Genomic DNA, 17,650 nt, shown 5'->3' with positions numbered 1-17,650 from the left:
CACACATAATAAACACACACGTACATATATTATATGCATAGAAAATAACAAGAATGTTTTTATCAAATAATAAGAAATAATAAGAATGTAAAAAGCATAACGTAATGTTCAACAACAACAAGAAAGCATCGTGTAATTTCTGCTTTTAAAAAATCAGAATACTTTGGAGGATTGGGTTTGCGGAGAAGAAAGGGAGTGGGCATCTTTATAGACAAATTTAGACACACCTCATTAATCATTTGTTTACCATTTTTTACGTTTAACCATTTGTATTATAATAAGACATTTATATCCTTTTATTTAACTGACTTAGAACTCTTTGCTCATTAACAAACTTATTTATTTATTTTCATTTATCCTTGTGGAGTTTCAAGATCAAAACAATATAACTTGCAGACCTCTACAGTCACCATGTCCATTTATACGTTAAAACAAGAAAACTAAGTATGATACTATATGTTTAAACTAAGAAGAGTCATAAAACTATATCTCAGTATTGCATATTAAACTAAGAAGAGTATAAAGCTATGTCTCAGTATTGATATACTAAAATTCTTAAGTTGGATCTAGACTCATTTCAGGATTCATAGTAACTATACCACGTATGCACAAGGCCATATATAAGTAACAAAGGGATATAATATGCACGGATTTTCTTTTCTTCCATACATCGAATGCTTTTTTGTTGAGGGTCCGTATCTAATACTATGACATCGATATGAGTTTACTATTTTTGAATCAAAAGAAAAAAAATTATTCATTTTAAATTATCTAATATGTGTGCAAGATTATTTGATTTTGTAGTTAGTTTCTCTAATGACGCATATCAACTATCAAGGGCATGCATGCTGACTAATAAGTATGTAAAATATATTAATAGCGGAAAAACAAATGTAGATAAAAACAGGTCTCAGTATTAGTTAAATGTCACTTTCACAAAACCACGTTTGATCTCATGATCATTTACACGTAACTGGAAATACTCAGATGCTAAATAGGATTTCTTTTTAAAATTCTGTTTTAGAAAGACGTGTTGCAGACTTGCAGTGGATGGTACTCGTGTGGTTATAAGCATATCTTCCATAATGGAAGCATCCTTTATTTTAGCATGATTCATCCGTGTGCAATGTATGTATGCATCTTAAAACTGAAAGATAAGGTTGCGTCGAGATAAATATATAAAGAAAACAACTGGATATTTCTCCTAATTTCCTGAAAACAACTTGCATTCTTTTTTTTTGTTAGCTTTTCGAAATCGATATGTTTCCGCTGGACCGTGGATATGTTGGGAATCGTGTTCTTCGAGGGAGCATTAACTCTAGATGTTGATTGATGTAACTGAAACCTAAAATCATAACATGAATCTGGCCAAACCCAAACTCCAAACACTCACACAGAAAAAAGTAGAAGACGAACAAATGCTTTTGTTCAAAATTCAACTCTTCCAACTCCCACACGCCGTTATATTGAAGCTTTGCTCATTGTTTTTAACACCCAAGTACGAATAATTGCCGAGAAAGGGTAAAACAAATATAGAAACTTAAAAATATTACAGATTAGTTTTTTTTTTCTAAATCAATAAAGTACAACAGTGGGAAAAAACAGAAAGGTGTACCCAATTAAATTCAATCATAGTTGTTCATTTTTAATAACTTTTGACTTGATCATAGTTCGATCGATAGTTGCCTAGTTGGTTGTTTAAAACGAGATCAAATGATTCTTTCAGGATGGCTATGCAGCAGAACATATCATGAGCTAAAGTTTATGAAGCATCAGTTTTAGATGGAAAATTTATGTAAGAACTTAATGGCATCAAAATTTCATACTGTAATGGTTAACAACAAGTTTTTATGTTCATGTTTTAGGCATCCAACTAGATAGAATTGGGTCTACTTAGTTTGGATCAGTCATGCCGAGTGGATCCAGATGAGGCTAATTAGACCTCATATCGTGGACAAATACAGAGAGCCACATGGATCATAGTTTTTGTCTATGTAGCAAATACACTTTCTGCTAATTTGTAAATAACAAAGCTACATTGACAAAAGATAATGGGCCGTACCTATGGCAATTAAAGGCCTTTAGTTAAACAAATAATAGGCCCAACTCAATAAAATAATATCCTTCATTCACTACGGATACTCCGGTCATCGTCCCCGACGAACATAGGTATCACTGCCAGTGTTGACTTTGATCAGATCGGCGCCGGAAATGGGAAACACGAGAATCTTAATCTTCACTTTGGCTTGTGTAGCCTTACTCTCCGTAGTGAAAGCTCTTCCTCACGAACCACAACTTGGCTCAGCTCGTGTCGTCTTCCAGGTTCATTCTTCGTCTCCTCTTCTCTGTACTGTTTTCGATTTCTCTTATGAATATTAGCATCCTAGATTCTGGGTTTCTAGAATTTAGGATAAAAATCTCATCTTTGATGTTGCAGACTAGTTATGGAGATATCGAATTTGGATTCTATCCCACGGTGGCGCCAATAACGGTGGAGCACATCTTCAAGCTCGTTCGTTTAGGTGGCTACAACACTAATCATTTCTTCAGGGTACTTTAAAAAGGCTCAACCTTTGAATCTGATTTTTACATTCTCTTAGCCAAGACTGTGAGGTCATGATGCTAAGTGTTGAAGTGATTTTGCAGGTTGATAAAGGTTTCGTTGCTCAAGTTGCAGATGTGCCGAATGGAAGATCAGCCCCGATGAATGAGGAGCAAAAGAAAGTAGCGTACAAGACTATTCTTGGAGAGTTCAGTGATGTCAAGCATGTCAGAGGCATCCTTTCCATGGGAAGGTACTAATGAATGTTGTGTGTTAATTAAGACAATAGCAAGTTTTGATTTGTTTTTTTTTTTGGTTCGGGTAGACATGATGATCCAAACAGTGGTGGATCTTCATTCTCGATGCTTCTTGGTGATGCTCCTCATCTTGATGGCAAGGTCAGTTAGCTTTATTCAACTTTTAGCTATTTCATTTGTCTAGTAATGAGATTAGTGGTGTTCGAACAGTACGCTGTGTTCGGTAAAGTGACTAAAGGAGATGAAACATTGAGGAAGCTTGAAGAAGTTCCCACTCGCCGTGAAGGCATCTTTGTAATGGTACTACTACTAGCCTCTCGAAAAAACGGCTGTTTTATTTCTTGGTCTGCCTAGTAACTAGTTTGGCTTTTTTTTTTACCTTCCCCTTTTGCAGCCGACGGAGAGGATCACCATTTTGTCGACATACTATTACGGTAAACGCAATCAAATCCAATTAGTTTCTTAGCTGATTAAGTGACGTTTGATGCTGACATGTGACACTTCAATAATGAGACGTGACTGTAGCCTGCATCGCTTTTGAATGAGGTCGTTCATGTGTCCTAGTAGATAGGACTCAGGATATCTAGATAGCCTTTTGAGCGATTGGTACTGTTTTGGAACATAATAAAATGATGCTGAACTCTTTTATAATCTTTGTTCTTAGACACTAAGATGGAGAGCTGTGAAGAGGAGAGAACTGTCCTGAAAAGAAGGCTTGAAGCATCTTTTCTTGAGGTGGAAAGACAGGTGATTTGAAATGTCCTAGAGATCACATTTTTTTTTATTAGAAAACTCGACATTTTTAATGAAACCGTAACAGTTTATGGTCCCTTGTGTTTTTTAACAGAGAATGAAGTGCTTCCCGTGAAGACCTTTGTTAAGTTAAAAAACTGTTCAACAAAGAAAAACCGACATGTATGTTTCTTTTTTTGCCGTTAAAAAACTCTGGATGCTAAGACAGATTCATTGGTCTTAGAGTGTAACAAGTGTAAAAAAAAAACTGGTTGAGAAACATTTGATCATGGTTTGTTTCCTTCTTGGTCTGCAAAATCTGATTTCAACCGGGACAACATCCCAGGTTCTGAGCACCAAATAGCTCCGGAGGAAAATTGCAACAACACATGTGCTCTGCTTTTGTGGCTCTTCTTTTCTCTCTCTCTTGAAAAACAAGGCATGTCTCTCGGTTCACACAAAGTCTTTTCACTTTCGTTGACTTTTGTCTCTTCCTTTCTCCTTCTTTGTCACTTTCATCTTAATTTTAAATCAACTATGTTTTTGTTTTTGGTCTAAATATCCAAACATCACCACTTCTCTTGCATTAAAGGAGATGGCTAGTTGTGTCTGTTGTTTAGGGTTCTTATAAAACAAATTAGACCCCAAAAACTTAGGAAGGGGTTATATGATATGAACCCATGGCTTAAAACAAGTGTTGCATTAGGGCTTTGTAGTGGTGTGACAACTTCAGTGACCCACCACAGTAGTTGTTTAGCCCATTGGTTGCAATTTGCGATAGTATAATAGTCTATTTACCAAAAAATAAAAATAATCTGACACGTGATTTGATTAAGATATCCACTTTATAGATCAGAATCACATCGATTTGATTCCATTGGCAATGCATTTGCAGTCTCGAGATCTATGAGTGAAGTTGTTTTTGTTCACATGATAGGAGAAAGTAAATTAACCACGTGAGTTAAATTTCTTTTCTTTTACAAAAACAAAACATCAAGATCCTTTCTTTTTTTGTTCCAAAACACAAACATTCTAATAAATACCATTCTAAAATATTTTTTTCCTAAATTACTGGAAGTTTGAAAACATAATTTGATGATAATATAACCATCATTCATTGATATCTTCCTAAGGTTCATCTTCTTTTCCATTTTATTACTCTACATGCTATGGTGCTTTGATGACAAGAAAGCAAAGAGAAACATGCTATTTTCCTATCATGTTATTTCTTTCTGATTTTTAATTATTTTACTCAACACCTTATTGTGTCGTATGCTTACTTGTATTTCTTATGTCAAACCCGAAGCAGAATATATTATCTTTATTTTTGCAGTATCATTTGTTTGGGGATTGAATGTATTGTCTTGATTTTTTTTTGTGTCTGTTTTGTGGGGCAATGCAAGTCAAAGTTATAAGATGAATATTACTCGCTTACTCGTATCAATGGCTTAAAATTATCTTGTTTCTTTCCAATTATTTGAATAACTAGAAGTTTATAATTACTATAATATTTCTGTTTTCAAACGCATTTTGTGATGTACTGCCAGATAGTTATGGTTGAGCCCGAAATGAATACATTAATTGTTATACCTTCAGATATTATCTGGCCAGTTTTCTAAATTTTATTTATCAGATTTATATTTGATAAATCCCAACAATTCATTTTACATTGCAATGTGTACACATCAACGTATCGAGTAATTTGTCAGAAATTGGATTTTATGAGAAGACAACAGTGGCAGAACATCACATGAGGCCTCACACCCAACCTTTTCTATTTCATTTTTTTCCACAGAAAACTGTAAGTCTTGTGGGTTTTGGACACATGTTTCATGTTTGGATCGGTCAGATAAATTTGTGGACATGTTAATTATTGGACATATCACCGAATGTTAAAATTTTGTATGTGAGTAACTGTTTTGGGTCAGGTTCAAATGTACTCTTCAGTTCAAATGCTTCTCTGCATCACGTACGTTTATCAAAGTAATACATATATTTGACCGATTAAGCTTTATTCTTCCTTTTAACGAAAAACTTCCAACACGTTGATTTCTTTGCTTACTTGTAATTAGTATCTTAAATCATATACTGATGGATTAAATAATATAATTAGTATCACTGTTATAAAATCATTTAGGGCAACTTCAATCTCGATCTATTTTTCATTCTAAAATAAAGTTTAAAGTAAAAATGCTCTAATTGTACTATATTTTTCACTCTATAATATAATGAAAAATAAGTTTACTCTAAATATATAGTAATTTTTTTTTTGTTCATCACTATATTTTCTACTCTAAAATATAATACCATTACAGTAAATTCAAATTCTATTACAGTATTACTCTATTTTAGAGTAAAAAAATAGAGTAAATCATTGGAAATGGTAAGATACAGATTAATTTCCATACAATAGTTTTTTTCTTGTTTCGCCCCCCCCCCCACCCTTTATTTAATTAAATTTAAGTTTCGATCATACCACAAAATTTATACTACCTTGTTGTAGCGATTGTACAAGGATCCAAAAGTTTCAAGAATATATCAAAAACATCGTAAATATTCTATTATAATTTTGAAAGATTTGTATATGTTTATTGTAATAGCATTAGTCCAAAACAGGTTACATAATTGTAGGTATTGTAACCATTGCTCTTATCATCTTATGATAGTAAATAGAGATTTTTCTAATTACATGTATTTGAAGTGGGCCTCTACATGCGGACAAAATACCTATGTAACCTCTCAAACTAATTGTATTTTAGTAGTACGTATATGATTTCATGAATCTATGTTAAAAATGCTCCTTCTTTTTCTTTATATCTATGTGGTTGGCGTAGAGTCAAGCTCGTGGAAAATCATTTCATTCCGAGAGATCAGCTATATATTATAGATTTAAGCTAATCCTACTAACAAGTAGAACGCAATCGGATTCGATCTCGAGGGATCCTTATCCTACCTACATCCACACTAGTTGTATGTATGCCAGGAAGATGCCACTTACAAACACACGTATTCGTACAATAATTAATGAGTTTATTAATGATATTAGAACAACATTAGGGAGATTCTCTGCGTCATACGAACTCCAAGAACGTTGTTTAGTAATAATACTCAGAAAATCTCTGGACTATCGTCCTTGCACTGTTCAACAAGTAATTGAATATACGTAAATATATGCTTCCATCAATGTATCTATATAATTAAATAATGAAATGTATTATAAATATTGTTTGTAAATGAAAGAAAAACAGAGATTGCGAGACAACACATGACATGTTTTACAATCTGGGGTATGGGTTGGTTTTATCGTTATATGTCTTTGACCGTCAACAATGTGTGGCTCCTCCAATCGTTTTTAACCTTTTAACCCATACTATGAATTGTCCGCAACTAATTTACTTGTGACGTGATAAGCATCTTCTCGTTTAAAACGTCTAGGGTTCGGCTTTGCCACAAACAGAGAGCCAATATAGAAACACTACACAGGTTTTGAGAAAAAGTACTATAGCTCAGTACTACCTAGCTAGTAGTCATCAGTTAATTAACTTCATTAGTTCATATTCGAGGCATGGTCTTTTGGAAATAGTATAGAAAACGGTTACAATTTTGTGGTTTTTTATGACGTAATTAAAGTCAGAAAATGCGGCATAAAATTAAGAGGTGGAGTGGTTCCTAATTAATAGGAAAGCTACTGATCTCGGACTGTGTGTAAGGGTAGGTTTAGGTCTCATTAATAGATATGCATGTTGTATTCACTCCGCCGGAATTAACCGTATTATACTTTCAGATTCCTATTCCAATCAAATCCTCAAGTCTCGCTTCAATTTAGATAGTCGATTCTGTATCCAATTTCTATATGGGTTTAGAGCTTTAATTGTGTGTTTCAGCAATGTATTTTTAGGTTATATGTGTATATCAACGTATATTGAACCTGAACCAAAATTGTCGCTTCCAAGTGGATGTTCTTTTCATAGTAATCCAAGATGTTCATTTAGTTTTTAGTACAAGTAATCTGTCCTGTAGCTTTGGGGGTTATTGTCAAACAAAACAAGTATACATACTAATTTTTTCAAACTGTATGGGATACCAAACAGAAATTAAATTAAGCTAATACAAGTCTAATTAATAAGACAAAATACATATTTTCATTGTTTAGCTAAAAGTATGATATATATATATATATATATATTTATTTTTGTGTGATTAATAGAAAAAAATCCGTTCTTGACAGAAAATAAAATAAAACCGTGATAAACAGAAACACCTACCTGATGATCAACCGAAAAAATCATCAAGCTGAACCCAAATGATAATCAAACACTTTACCTCTACATCTACCTGATCATGATACATGAAATTAGATTTTTATGGACAGTAGTTTTAAATATCAGAGTTGCAAGTGTATCGCCCAACATGATCCGTATTTTGGCTTCAACATCTTTTGGTATTTTCTTGTACCATATGTCCTACACTCTTTTGATGATATCGACCTCCATAAAGAAAACTAAAGAATATATGTTAATTAATCTCATAAATTACCATAATTTTTTTTTGCTTTCTTCGGTTTAGTCTTCGCCAATATACACAAAAATCACATTTTCATCTGATATATGGATATGAAAACCTGCATGTATGAAGAATACATTATGTGATCCAAACCCATACACATATTACATTCACATAGATAAATGCAAGAGTTTGAAATGAGAAAGAATGGTAGAAAGAGAAGAAGAGAGAATAGTGGATAAAAAGAGAGACAAGGAAGTAATACATATAACGTGGGGATGCAATGGTGAGACTGACAGAGAGAGAAGGCAAAGAGGGACAGTTTAGTTTGGCGATAAACACACATTTTACCATTTTAAACCCCACTTGAGCCCTCTTCTCATTTCCATGGCCCTCTCTCCTTTTCTACGTCACTTTCTCTTCGTATTTTATTTCTTTGTTTTTTCTCATTTGTTTATACTAGCTAGTCGGATGTGTAGATCCAAAATGTTGCAACGAGTTAATTCTACTTGGCCCTGTTCTGGAAGGCTATATATGTAGCACTGTGGACTGACTTTGATTGTATTTGCTTTTAGTTTTAGATCGAGTGCGGATTAGTCCATGGTTAAACGTTAACCACAACGAAAAATGGCCTGCAGCGGTTTGAACTGTGTCTCCATCTTGACTTATTTGGTCCTATATGGATTGGATAAAAGATGGCTTCAATTTTTTTTCTTTCTAAAACATAGAAAACCCATGTTATTTGAAGTTACTAACACATCATGAATTGTGAAATTTTGTTACATACAAACATCTCTATATAGCTCATATGTAGTAGATATTTGGTTAGCCGGCAGAACCAACATCATATGGGTTCCTAAACAAAAAAAAAATTGGGCTATCTTAGTAACAAATTTATCACAACCACATATTCAGATAGATCACTCAATAATACTGGTGGCCTGAATAATAAATGTTTGCACATAAAATGGAACCACATCTAAGTGTGCATTAACCCTTATCCGTATATTGGGTACTCATATGTTCAATACTGAGAAAAAGGAAACATGTAGCTTTGAAATACCACTAAGGTGTTAAGTTGAAGTTGATACTGTACCATGTGAATAGCTCGTTAGAAAGAAGGTTAAGTGGAACAAGATAAAAGAATTTCAGAGAAAATAATAAAACCCGACGAGGTTGAGTTTCACACATGTAACAATCAAGACGTTGGTCTCGCAAGAAAGTTATTTTAGAAGCTTACCCAAAATAAACAGTATCTTTTTGTACTAAGCGATGATGCAAAAAAAAAACGGAGAACAAACAATAATAAATAGTCGAAAGCTAACTAAGGACGCTCTTATAAAGAAACATAACCCACACCCTCGCTCCATTCACTTGTCTCGATCTTGTCTATCTTCTTCCTCCTTCATCTTCTCTCTCTTCATAAATTTGCATTATAAAAACACGTCCACTTTGCTCCTCCATCTTCAAAACAATCTTCTTCGTCTTCTCCACTCTTATTCTCTTTCTCTCTCTGACACATCAACTACTTATCCTTGCTGCATTCCTCTCTCTCTCCACACACACACACACACACACACACACACAAACAAAGACACTTACTAAAGATATGTCGAGCAGAAGATCATCACGTTCATCACGACAGTCAGGAAGCTCAAGAATCTCTGACGATCAGATTTCCGATCTTGTTACTAAGCTCCAACATCTCATCCCTGAGCTCCGCCGCCGCCGTTCTGACAAGGTATATACAATTCAAAAATCCATTATGTAAATCTATCTTTCTTAAAAATACAGACAAACAGATGTTCCATGTTTGTATGGATATATGTTTACGTTAGCACATGGACTTGGAAAGTTCAAATGAATTTGAACCGTATAGTGTATAACTAATCAATATGAATGGTGAAACCCAATGGCGTCTTGAGTAAATACATGTGGTCTACAATTAACTATCCGTAGATAAAGTAACATTAATTCACAGCCTCATTTATGCATATATACACTATCTCTTTTGTTCCTTGAATGTTTTTTATGCATTTAATTTCACAAGTTGGTGGTGTGGGGTTCAGTTTGTTCCCTTCTTACTTCCACGTACATTAACTCCATGTCTCCTCATTACTCTTTTGAGTCTTCTCTACCAAATACTCACCATAACTCACCATAATCTATATATAGATGAAAATAGAATTTATTAAATAGTGGCCGTTTATACCGTTGTGAACATTGAAATACTAGTAATAGTGAAAATTTTATTTCTGCTTGCCAAATTTTGAAGATATATATGAAATGGTTATATAGAATAAAAAGCAGTCGCACATGTCATGTACTCTTTGTAAAAATCTAAATTATCGTTATTTTGTACTCTAATTTTATATTCTTGTAAATATAAATGGACAGGTGTCAGCATCTAAAGTACTACAAGAGACTTGCAACTACATCAGGAACTTACACAGAGAGGTTGATGATCTCAGTGACCGTTTGTCCGAACTCTTGGCTTCAACGGACGACGACAGTGCCGAGGCAGCCATCATTAGGAGCTTGCTTAATTATTAAAATTCTCACTAATTAATCTTGAGAACTATAAATCATAAATTTCCGCCACGGAAATGTATCGTTATTATGATTATGAGTATTTGTTTCCTTCTACTTCCAATATTATGTTATAGCTAGGGTTTCGGGTCATTGTTAGGCCAACTCATATATTATATATGGTTTATGTATGTATGCATCTTAATTGTATGTGAGGGTCCAGACATGGCTGTATAGTAGCCTGTGTATCATGAGATCCTCTAATATTATGATTAATGACACAGTCCGTTTTCCTTGAATTACTAATGAGATCAACCATTACAAGTTTTATGTCTAAACTTTTACGCAAATAAATATAGTTCTGCTAGGAAGTATGTATATACAATATAAAAACGTTGAGAAGCTGTTACTGAATTTAAATTGTTTAAAATATGAGAAACAAACGAAGACCTTGATGTTTTCGAGGTCGTTTAGTTTGGACTGTCTGATTATAAATATTATCTATGGTGTATGCTATGGTCGTGCCACTTTATTTAATCTTTTTGCATGTGATCATTAATGCGTGATCTTCGTCGTGTATCATAACACGTATTGACTCGATAATTAATTACGGTAATAGCGTGATGAATTTAATACTAGATAACTTATTTTTGAACTTTATTGGCAATCTAATATCGCGCGAATAATAAGAAAAGCAGTTTCTCGTATTATACGGTATATATATATCTGTACTCGAAGAAAAAAATGGAATGAAAAGGTTCATTACAAATGCAAGAAGTTCACATGCAGAAAGTATTGCGCCTGAGAATTAAAGCACCTCTGTAGTATCATGAGGAGTTCTCAGCATTTAAAGAAAAACTAAACCTGGTCGCGGATATGAATTTTCAGTTTTTAATTATTTATTTTATTAAATGATGTATTTGTAATATTCGTTTATATTGAATTCATTAAGTAAATATTTTTTTTTGCATCTTAAACTATCTATTTTTTTACGAATATGTGATATCATATAAAAAATATATAAAAAATGAGTATATAGTTAATTAGATAATTTTAAAACATAAATTTTTCTTTCGTGTGCGATATCATATAAATAATGATCCGCCCAGTTAATAAAAATCATGATTATTTTATGTGTAATTTTTTTATTTTGACCATTTCATTAAAACTATATTAAATTTTACATATTTTAATTAGAATATTTTAATATCTTTACCTTTTTATTTGAAATGCAACTCAATATTTAAAAAATATTTTTAGAATTTGTTTGAAAAATATGAAAATTACATTTTAAATTAAAATTATCCTAAAATATGATAAGTTTTGATGTAAACGAAAACTCAAATTATGTCAAAAATAATGATATTCAATGATAATAACAATTTTAATTGATTATTTTTTAAAAAATACATTTACAAAAATATTGTTTGAAAGAAAATTCATTTATCTTTCAAATATAAAATGAAAATATTATAATTAAATAATAAAAAATATAAATAAAAACCATAAATTTAGCAAACGACAACTGAGTTATATTATGCTAAAATTTTCTTTCTAATAATTTATCAAATGACAAATGAGTTATGAGCAAATAATACCATATAATTTTTAAAAACATAGCCATTCTTAAATATTTTTTGAATAAATAATTATTTTTAAATTTAATCAACTGAAAATAATATCCGTACAATTGTGTGAGTCAAATTCTAGTTTTATTGATGCATGTTATATATTAGTGTTGTATGTTTTAGGTAACATTTTAATGATGCACGTTTTTAAAAAATTTCATTATTAAAATTATGCACGTAAGGATAACTCATGAGTTTTTTTGGTTGATTAAATGACATTATGTCCAAATTTATTTAAGGATATTTCATTAAGGTAACTGAAGACAAACAATAAAATAGGAAGTTTAAATTCATTTAAGCATATTTCATTAATGTAATGGAAAAGACAAGTAATAAATTAAGCAGTTTTATTCGTTTTAGGATATTTCATAAATGCAACTGAAAAAGACAAGCAAAAAAAAAGGAATTTGATTAATGAAGTTAGAACATTTTCAAATAGGTACTTCTCTTTTAATAATATAGATAAAAATAAAATAAAATTAGAAAAAAATGATTTTTTTTAGTTATGAGTTTTAAGAAACTTTGAGATACTAAAAAGACACATGTCATTCAAATAGATGATTAACTAGTTTTTTAAAAAATAAAACATAAATAAATAATTTTAGTACTAATATTTTTTTTTTGGTTTAGAAACCTTCCTTAGAGGTGCTCTAGTATATATATAATTATGTATTACAAAGTTAGTATCTCTATAATATTATTTGAGAAGTCAGTTTTCTATGTGTCGCGCTCAAGTTAACTCTCACGATGGTTGATTACACTGATACCTTTAATGAATTAAAAATATTACATTTAAATACTATTATTGATTTTTATTTAGTAATTTCCTTTTTAAAAATTTGAAAATAACATATATAATAAAAAGGAAATATTTATAAAGTTTAAAAACGAAAATATATGTATATATAATATCATTTCATTAAAAATGAAAGTTCAAAAAATAGTAATATTCCATTTAAAAAATATTTATAAATAACATAAAATATACTTTTGAAGTAATAAAATAGTTTCTTTATATCTATATTTTCTTATATGGAAAATATATATTTGTATATAATGTGAATACCAAAGAAAATCAAATGATAACATAATATTTTAAAATAGCATAACACTATATACTTTAACGAGGGAGATATATTATATTTTATCATTATTAAAATTATATGTTATCTTAATATATAATTTTCTTTTAAATTTTAAATTTTAATGTTTGTAGAACTTAACATATAATCAAGATACCAAAGCAAATCTGAATTCTCATTTAAGATTAAAATAAATTTCAATTTACCATTCAATAAATCTAAGGCATAAAATTATTTAGAATTTATAAAATATTTTAATTATTATAAATATTGATATATGTTCATGAACTTCCAAAAATGTATGAGTTACTTATGTATGTACTTATATATATGCATGAGACTTTATAGTATTATTGTTATATTAATTTATGTAATTTAGAATCAGACACCTAAGTTTATTTTTTATTTTATTCTAAGCAAAAATATATCTTAAGGTATACAAAAAATTTCCAAAATATATTTACATATCTAAGATAACAACCAACCTAAATGCAAACGAGGAAATTAATGAAAATTTTAATATATTTAGAATAAAAATATTATAGTTGAATTCAGAAAAATAGATGCAATCTATTATAGCCAAATGATAACTAAATCGACTGTGAAAAAAAAACCGTCTGGATATAATATATCTAAAATAATATGTCTAACTAAAGTAATATAATATTATTAATATAAATTATGCACACAAATTATAAATTAATTTAAAAATAAAAAAATAGCAATCAATTATTATAATATATTTACTTTATAAATTTATATATGTGTACGAGCACGGGAAAATCACCAGTATATAATTATATATTACAAATTTTTATCACTGATTATTTTTCTATTACACGAGACTACGTGCTGGTCAGCTCGAATTCATGCCTTTTCTAAGAAGAATTAAAAACCCGAAGAAACATTAAAATTAACTTGAAGACATGATATGAGATAATGTGATACACGTTCATGAAATGGTATAACACGTTTTTACTGATAATCTCTCTATTTTTATTTACTGAAAATATTAAAATAATCGATTTTTGAGTTTGGACCAAAGTACTGAAAAGAGAATTGGCCCAATTGCTGGCTAAATTTCCTTTTATCCAGCCTATATAAACATATTTTATCATCAATCCGACTAAAATGGGCTTTGTATCAAAATACAATCCGCTGAGATGGACAACTCTTGTTTCCCGGAAAGTCTATACCTACCTACCCATGAAAGGGAAAAAAGCCATGTTCGTTTTATAAAAGGCTTTAATAATGGAAGAAGTCTAATATACTAGTGAAAATTTGTATTATGTTTAGTGTTTTTTAATACTGATTAATTATAATATTACAAATTATGAAAAACATAAATAGAAAATACTATAGCCAAAACTCCCCATAAAATCATTTGCTGACAGTATTCTTTGCGGCAAATCTTTTGTAAGTATTTTTTTCAAATATTTTTCATAGTTTATATTTTTGAAAATTGAAATTCACACCTTTTTGGTGTAAAAGTAATAATGAATCCTTGATCAAATTGATGTATCAAGGGGATTCCAACAACTAATATTTAGTTAGATAAATTTTTTTAATTTATCTGTAATTTTTATATGGTTTTGAGCTATTTGAGAAAGATTCACTTAATTAAATACAAATATTCCTCTAATTTTATATATTTAAATGAGAGATTTTAATTGATAAAGGTAATCTAATAAAGGTTTGAATATACTTTTGACGACAAAATCGCAAGTTCTTAATGTTATAAATAAATCATACTTTTAATTTTAAATATATCTTAGAAACTGATAGTTCTACTGTTTTAGCTTTTAACTAGATTGCCTAGTATATTCTATCTACGAAATAATTATTTCTTTTACAACTGTTGTGTAGTAAATAAACTTGTTTCCACCAACCGTTTGGTAACCAACTATACATACAAAAGCATATAGTATTATATTTTTATATGTGATTATATGGATAGAGGTAGAAAACTAAGACCATGTAGGTTTGACATACATACTCGAATATTATAGAAATATTACAAAATTTATACTAATAATATTAGATTTAGATGTTATATTAGAATATATTTTAAAATAGGATAATTATTATATATACGTCGTGTTATTATCTGAAAAGTAATAGTAACAACATGATAATTCTTATATATATATATATATATATTATTTTTTCTATATAATTTAATTTTGATTCTGAAAATATGTTTATATTATAAAATTTAAACATTAAGATATAAAATAATTTAAATATTAATCAAGCAACAAAAATTATATAAAGATATTTTCTAAAATATTTCTAATAAATGAGTATTTTTAAAATTTCAACACAATAATGACTCTATATATTTAATAAAAAATAATTTTAGATAAAAATAATTTGTTCTTTGATTTAAAAAATTTGGAAATATAAACAATAATTTTTTTTACTGGTTTTTGAATTATTAAGGCATACAATAATAAGTATTCATACAAAAATTATCCCCACATGTGATTCGGTAAACTACTCAAATTACCTTATCAAACTATTCATATATCCTACATAAAATATATTTTGTTATAAGAATCATATAGTAGTTGAATGGTTTATTTTAGATTTTGAAGATAATGATTCAAGTTATTCTACGATTGACCATTATCAACTCTTTAGTGAAAAAAATACTTCATGATTTGGTACTGGAAACTATAATACACGCAGTGTTAGTCGTCTGATACAAATAGCAAAATTACCGAACAGAAATGATGGATTCTACAAAATACAATGCCATATTCATCCTAAAGATATATATATTAGAATAAATCGTTTATCACTGTCTTATTCTCTCTACAGCTTCGAGGCTTGACTCATATACTATAATAAAGAAATTAAAACCATATGTCTAGCCTATAAGTGGTGTGTTGTCTAGCCGATTCATTTCACCACCATATCAGACTCGTTATTTCTTTTGCTCTCCTTCTCTAATCTTACCAAAATCGATTCAGAGAGGAGACATGTCTTGTAATAATGGCTTAGCTTTCTTCCCTGCAAATTTCAGTCTCCAAAACCATCACCAGGAAGAAGAAGATCATCCCCAGTATCTTCTTCCTTCTTGCACTCCACCTCAAGACTTCCATGGTACATCGCATTAATACCATCCAAATTCTCATTCCCCTGTATTTTTTTTACTTCTCTTAATTTCCCATGATCTGCTCTGTTTTTAGGGTTTCTTGGTAAGAGATCTCCAATGCAGAACGTAGAAGGGTTTTGTAACTTAGAGATGAACGGAGAGGAAGATTTTTCAGACGATGGATCTAAGATGGGAGAGAAAAAGAGGAGATTGAACATGGAGCAACTCAAGACGCTAGAGAAGAACTTCGAGCTTGGTAATAAACTCGACTCAGATCGAAAACTAGAGCTGGCTCGTGCCTTGGGGTTACAACCAAGACAAATCGCGATTTGGTTCCAAAACAGAAGAGCGCGATCCAAAACAAAGCAGCTCGAGAGAGACTACGATGCCCTCAAGCGTCAGTTCGAGACTCTCAAAGACGAGAATGATCTCCTTCAAACTCAAAATCAAAAGCTTCAGGCTCAGGTAATAAAATTCCTTTCTATCTTTTTTCCATAATAATGGAATTAATTATTTATTTAAAAATATTTATTAATTTATGTATGCAGGTAATAGCATTAAAAAGCAAAGAACCAATAGAATCAATCAATCTGAACAAAGAAGAAGGTTCATGTAGTAACAGAAGTGAGAACATCTCCGGTGACATCAGACCGGGCCATCCACCGCCTTCACCGACAGCTACAACGATGCAGTTTTTTCACAACTCGTCACCAGAACAGAGAATGGTGAAAGAAGAGAACAGTATCAGCAACATGTTCTGCGGAATGGATGACCAAACTGGATTTTGGCCATGGTTTGACCAACAACATTACAATTGAATGTGGTCGACTTTATTTTGGTTATCTAATTTCAAATTTTACGTTTATTAAAGTGGTCAGAGGAACCCATTCATGTTTCAAGAATCTATATGCACCAAACAAGCAAAGTGTCACACACTACTTGTTTGGTAATAAGATGTAAAAAATGGGGAAATATTCATATATTCTATAGTAATTGATTAATCACATGGGGCCAATGATTAGACACTAAAAAGTCTGAACCATGTGGCTGTATATCGTACAGCTCATATCCAGAAACGCTCAGAATATTTAAAAAACACCACCAAGAAAGACTTTTCCATGAACTGGTATAATCATATACACTGTGTATACGTTGTGATTATAAATCAGTAAATCACTTGGGTAAAAATAGTGAAGGTAACCTAGATAATGTACATTCCAAGAAATTACTGTAATGTTTTTTTTTAACAAAATTTACTGGAATGTTTGAGAACTGTT

General features: G+C 30.6%; 3 protein-coding genes across 4 annotated transcripts; all 3 read left to right on the top strand.

Moving 5' to 3' along the window:
* The first annotated feature begins 2,103 nt into the window (after positions 1-2,103).
* On the top strand, positions 2,104-3,832 carry LOC106430433 (peptidyl-prolyl cis-trans isomerase CYP23). 2 transcript variants are annotated; one of them, XM_013871221.3, is made up of 8 exons: positions 2,104-2,322; positions 2,438-2,551; positions 2,647-2,795; positions 2,868-2,940; positions 3,010-3,099; positions 3,194-3,233; positions 3,464-3,546; positions 3,647-3,832. In XM_013871221.3, the coding sequence occupies exons 1-8, from the start codon at positions 2,212-2,214 to the stop codon at positions 3,665-3,667; spliced, it is 681 nt and encodes a 226-aa protein (XP_013726675.1). In that variant the 5' UTR covers positions 2,104-2,211; the 3' UTR covers positions 3,668-3,832. The 2 variants fall into 2 exon arrangements, with proteins under 2 accessions (XP_013726675.1, XP_022566901.1); XM_022711180.2 differs by having other exon boundaries at positions 3,620-3,832.
* A 5,360-nt stretch (positions 3,833-9,192) lies between these two features.
* LOC125591490 (transcription factor PRE6-like) lies at positions 9,193-10,862 on the top strand. Its single transcript, XM_048765823.1, has 2 exons — positions 9,193-9,775; positions 10,432-10,862. Exons 1-2 carry the CDS (start codon positions 9,644-9,646, stop codon positions 10,585-10,587), a joined length of 288 nt encoding a protein of 95 aa, XP_048621780.1. The 5' UTR covers positions 9,193-9,643; the 3' UTR covers positions 10,588-10,862.
* A 5,225-nt stretch (positions 10,863-16,087) lies between these two features.
* On the top strand, positions 16,088-17,377 carry LOC106430452 (homeobox-leucine zipper protein ATHB-23). Its single transcript, XM_013871242.3, has 3 exons — positions 16,088-16,381; positions 16,468-16,838; positions 16,922-17,377. Exons 1-3 carry the CDS (start codon positions 16,258-16,260, stop codon positions 17,189-17,191), a joined length of 765 nt encoding a protein of 254 aa, XP_013726696.1. The 5' UTR covers positions 16,088-16,257; the 3' UTR covers positions 17,192-17,377.
* Positions 17,378-17,650: the final 273 nt, after the last annotated feature.

The sequence above is a fragment of the Brassica napus genome, chromosome C8, assembly GCF_020379485.1.
Source record: "Brassica napus cultivar Da-Ae chromosome C8, Da-Ae, whole genome shotgun sequence".
Lineage (NCBI taxonomy): Eukaryota > Viridiplantae > Streptophyta > Magnoliopsida > Brassicales > Brassicaceae > Brassica > Brassica napus.
The sequence above is the reverse complement of the archived record's forward strand: the minus strand, read 5'-3'. Positions and strand labels throughout refer to the sequence as shown.

Coding starts and splice junctions, on each gene's coding strand:
- LOC125591490 (XM_048765823.1), top strand. CDS start 9,644: ATGTCGAGCAGAAGATCATCACGTTCATCACGACAGTCAGGAAGCTCA. Junction 9,776..10,431: donor GCCGCCGCCGTTCTGACAAG/GTATATACAATT, acceptor ATAAATGGACAG/GTGTCAGCATCTAAAGTACT.
- LOC106430433 (XM_022711180.2), top strand. CDS start 2,212: ATGGGAAACACGAGAATCTTAATCTTCACTTTGGCTTGTGTAGCCTTA. Junction 2,552..2,646: donor ACACTAATCATTTCTTCAGG/GTACTTTAAAAA, acceptor GTGATTTTGCAG/GTTGATAAAGGTTTCGTTGC. Junction 3,100..3,193: donor GTGAAGGCATCTTTGTAATG/GTACTACTACTA, acceptor CCCCTTTTGCAG/CCGACGGAGAGGATCACCAT.
- LOC106430452 (XM_013871242.3), top strand. CDS start 16,258: ATGTCTTGTAATAATGGCTTAGCTTTCTTCCCTGCAAATTTCAGTCTC. Junction 16,382..16,467: donor TCCACCTCAAGACTTCCATG/GTACATCGCATT, acceptor CTCTGTTTTTAG/GGTTTCTTGGTAAGAGATCT. Junction 16,839..16,921: donor ATCAAAAGCTTCAGGCTCAG/GTAATAAAATTC, acceptor TTATGTATGCAG/GTAATAGCATTAAAAAGCAA.